At 40.9% G+C, this 4,689-nt stretch overlaps 1 protein-coding gene across 2 annotated transcripts in view; it reads right to left on the bottom strand.

Moving 5' to 3' along the window:
- Positions 1 to 3,273, bottom strand: part of LOC113578893 (helicase ARIP4-like) — a 24,981-nt gene extending 21,708 nt beyond the window's left edge. The window contains exon 1 of one of the 2 annotated variants that reach the window (XM_035536027.2): positions 2,797 to 3,273. In XM_035536027.2, coding sequence (XP_035391920.1) covers positions 2,797 to 2,830 — 34 coding nt within the window. In that variant the 5' untranslated portion in view covers positions 2,831 to 3,273. The remainder of the gene's footprint in view (positions 1 to 2,796) is intronic. The other variant, XM_035536026.2, reaches the window with a different exon arrangement.
- Between the last annotated feature and the right edge of the window lie 1,416 nt (positions 3,274 to 4,689).

Below are 4,689 nucleotides of genomic sequence, written 5' to 3'. Positions count from 1 at the left end.
CTGAATATGTAATGACAAAAGCAGTTTATGTGTTATGTAACATTCAGATGTATTATGAAACACAAGACTCTGTTCACAAAGAATTTTTAAAAATAATTTATACTAGCAACATTTTAAACTGGTATCACTTTGTAGTATGTTGTATCCAAATAAGTTACAAGAAAGCTGAAAGGAAATCACACTAAGCAAGCATATTAAGACCATTTATTAAGATAAGCCAATATCACATAATCTAGATAAGAACCAGCTAGATGCAAAGCCATACAGAAAAGAACACCCCGAAGCAGTAAAAACCAGTTAAAATTCAACTAGAAAGCCAATACTATTTAACAAAACTGTAAAGACTTTTTATATGGTAACTTATCATTATACCAAATGACTAAAGATCAGTTTCAGCTTTTAAACATGAAAGACTATCTCTGAGAGGTGAGAAGCTGATATATGATAAAAGCAACAGTAATTAAGACCAAGAAACACAATGGCACAAAATAGAAAACCTGACAGTTAGAAAATGATGGCTGATTGGAAAGACTTCAACAGAACACGCTAAGAAAAAAAAAGAAAAACAACTCTATTTCATCCATCTAGTCCTTTCCCACAATATGATGAACCACTTTTCAGTTTGTCCTGACCCCCTGCTGGAAAAGAGGGCACACACATACACAGACACACACACCCACACACACACAGAGACAGGGCTGGGTCAGAGAAGCAGAGACGCTTACGTAACTGAACCAATGGCTGTTACACAACGTGTGTTCAGAGGTATGGCACATCCAGTCGTACCACTTGCTCATGCACATTATTGGAATATCTCACAAACAGAACACACACTTTACATACACACATCAGCATTTCCTACAGATGTTTTGAATAACTGACATATTGCTATTGAGACACTGATTACAGAAGGGAGTTACAGTGCCTGATCTCTTACACACAAATCTGAACTGACACGCTCTCATATGACTCCCCTACTGACAAAATAAAAATTCCCAGAGAGAGAGAGAGAAAGAGAGAGAGAGAGAGAGAGAGAGAGAGAAAGAGAGTGTGTGTGCGTGTGTGTGAAGTGGTTTTTTTTTTAGCTGTGTGTATTTTAATGGGTGTGAATCCAACAGATAGTTCAAAAATAGTCTATGCACATATGTTGGGGTACAATTAGGATTATTTGGTGCTTATTTCCTTTTCCATGCTGAATGTCTGTGGGATGGAAATGTTGTTTGCTTATGTAGTTTAGCAACCAAACCAAATTACACTTTCACACTCTAATGACTTTGATATATTTAGTTATGTTTGTGATTACATTCCTCGCTTTGTTTTTTTGTTTGTTTGTTTTTTTCACATTTCCCATCTGTTGGCGCAGAGTTTCGGAGGACTGTTCATGTGTTATGAAAGTACGCGACAGATGCGGCGGGGCCAGGAATTAGGCCAGTGTGTCACGGCCAGGACAGAGCAGATCAACCCAGTGGACGTGACTGGCGAAACTCTCCAGTGACGCTTCTACAACCTGACACTAGTGTTGCATAACCCACAGAGGGAGGGGGCGGCGTGACTAGGGACGAGAACGTTCTGGTCGTGCCGCCTTGGCCCCTTCTTATGAAACTTGCGCGCGCCGGGAAGGCAACAGGCTTTCGCTCAGGCTAAACCTCTGCTGGAGCTCGCTGAGTGCTGAGTGCAGGAAAAACAACACTTTTCCTCTGTTATTTCGCTGTAGAAGACAGCTGTTGCCTAAGGAACAGGAGTTGCCGTGAGAACGCCACTGTTTATAAGAAAAATGACACGAACCTCGGTGGCATTCATGACACACTGTACGTCAATAATGTCACACGTCATTCTTTTTGAAAATACTGTGTCTATTTAAATCATCGGATATAATCTGCATATGCCATAAAATGAAACATCAAATTGTTACAAATGCAAAAAGGATTTGAGTAGCTACATGCACAACCACCATGCCAAGATGGAGCAGGTAACTGAATTTAACTGCCTCTGCTCTAAATCTGAACACTCACCTGGGGTTTAAAATTACAAAAGAAAAAAGTGGAAAGTTTGTATCGCTTCACACGTGTGTATTCGAATTAAATTAATAAAGAATTCCCGAAGAGTGTTGAAGAATGGCGGAACAGAAACTGATCGGATTCCATTTTCACCATGGAAACATGAATATATGGCCAGCTGGAGACCCCTGGGCATCTCACGAACTAGATATTTCACACTGAGACAAGTACTCAAGACAGAACCGTTATAAAATATGAATAAATGAGAAATTAGTGAATCAGTAGGTCATCTCATTGACATTTTTCCCAAAACCTCTGTAAATAAACAGGCAGAATCCACCGTACAGGAATTTGATTCAACAAGACAGTAGTAGAGAAACCAGACCACGTTAATTACTATGGAATACACACGTGCGTCTGGACTGAGCAAATGCTAGAGAAAAGAATCCCAAAACAGGTCGTCTCAGATCAAGTCAACTGCCTTTGCTTCCGCAAGTTACACAACACCAACACATTCAAAACACTGACTCGGAGCAGACGTACGAAACATTTCAAAATAAACTTGGTTATTCTGCTTGCCAGCCAACAAACTCGTAAAGGAGCAACCGGGGAAACATTTCATTTTATATTCAGTCGGTTCAACTATCCCGGTCTTTCAGTTCTGTCACTTGCTCTCTTGGTTGGTTGTTCCAGAGGCTCTCGCGCATCAAGTGCACTCCCATCGGTCCACCGGACCGTCCTTAGCCGCGAGAGGGGCACTCGGACGCTGGGCAACGAGCAGGACGGTGAAATTACGTACCTGCTAGGGCGTCGGACTCGTCTAGAAGAAGCATGACTGAAAGAAAAGGGACGTTCAGTTCCCGCTCCCCGCCTGATCCCCTGCTCTCTTTCTGTCTTTAATGAGTGAAAACGTGTTCGCAAGTTCACTACTGCCTAGAGAAGAGCCTATCGCAGAGCACTTATATCGAAAAAAAACCCAAACTTCTTTCGCCTGTCAGCCCGTCTCGCGTCGCTCCTCCGCCTAATCTATCTATCGCTAAACGTCTGTACAGTCGCTTTTCTCCTTGGCGTGCGGCTGGGCGTGAGCGGGTGCGTGTCGACTCGCTCAATGTGTTCTGCAGCGGGCAGCGTGAATCGCAGTCACAAATCAGGAAACACGACTAGAGTTTGCCTTGCATAATCTCACACGCTGGGGCTGGGGCCCTTTCAGGGGTGTTACCGACATGCACGCTGCCCCTGTGCACGCTCCTCTCTCACCCTTTCATAGCAGTCAGAGGAGAGGAAGGATAGGGGCGTGAGGTGTGCGTGTGGTGAGCTTCTTGTATGTGTGCCAGAGACACTATTGGAGAGGTCTTAGCTAAGTACTCTTTTGAGGTCCTAAATTTAAACTGAAGTGCTTCTTCAGGGCGTTAAACTGTCAGTTTTCTCCAATTGGCTAAGTAACACCTTTTAAAGTCAGAGCTCATTCTAACTGATCGACTATACATTTTTTTGTACAAGAGACAACTAGTTATTCATGTTCCCCCCCCCCCCCCCCCATATTGTCTTCATTTAATCAGTGGAACCATTATGATATCACATACCATACAAGCATATATTTCCATATACATCCAATTAATTAAGTGAATTGGAAACATCAAGCAAGTAAAAGAACCAGAACATCCAATACATGTGTGCCTTCCTGCATTATTATAACCTACTTAGCACATGTAGTGCAAATGTTTTTGTACTAAGAAAGCTGTACTTTACACCTGTTTCTAGCAAATGCTGACACCAAAAAACCTGACATGAAAGTAAATATTGTGTGTGTGTGTGTGTGTGTGTGTGTGTGTGTATGTGTGTGTATGTGTGTGTGAGACATTCCGATGTGCTTGAACGTGCTTTGAATAAACAAAACCTTAGATATAATTTTATTTATATTTAGTATTAACTCATTAGAAGCCTCTTTCATATGTTGTATGACAAATGTTTTACTCATACCAAGGTTTTTAAAGTTTAAACATCATCCAAACCTTTTATGAAAACATCCATAGTTGTGTCAATATATTGTGTAATATACAATACACAACCAGATTTGGATAGCCAGATTTGGATGATACTACATAAAGTTCAGATTTAGAATTTGGAATGAAAGTATCATGTTCAGAATAGCCTGTAGTTAAATGGAAAATGAAACAATTGTCTTTTGCTTTAAACAATGTTCCTCAGCCCATCTTATCCATCCTTGTAGGACTCCTGTTCTATGCAGGAATATTCCAATTCCATGCAGGAATATAGTCTTCTCTTTTTAGGAGACCACAAGTAACTACATGTTGAGATGTGTGTGTCACTGTGTTCAGAGTTCATACAGTAGCACATATGGTGGGGTGCCTGTTGTCTCTCACCGTGAGGTGCAAAGAAATGTAAGACAGGCAAAACACCTTAGGAATGGTGAATCAAAAACTAGAGTCATAGACATAGACAAAACATAAGTATCAAGATGGTCAGACGTTGTTATAAGGAAAGAGCCAACTTTAATATCGTTACTCTCAAAAAAATGTTGAAGAGAACACTGTGTACAATTTATGAATAGATGTGTCAAAAACAAAAATAAAGAGATTAATTCACCAGCTTGACCTCAGAGGGTTTACTGTGAAATGCAAAACACCCATAAGTCTTAAGAAAAGAAAGAAACAGGTTAGAGCTTTGTAGC

The sequence above is a fragment of the Electrophorus electricus genome, chromosome 20 (genome assembly GCF_041902795.1).
Source record: "Electrophorus electricus isolate QZ-2024a chromosome 20, ASM4190279v1, whole genome shotgun sequence".
Classification (NCBI taxonomy): Eukaryota; Metazoa; Chordata; class Actinopteri; order Gymnotiformes; family Gymnotidae; genus Electrophorus; species Electrophorus electricus.
This window is presented reverse-complemented; position numbering and strand designations above follow the sequence as displayed.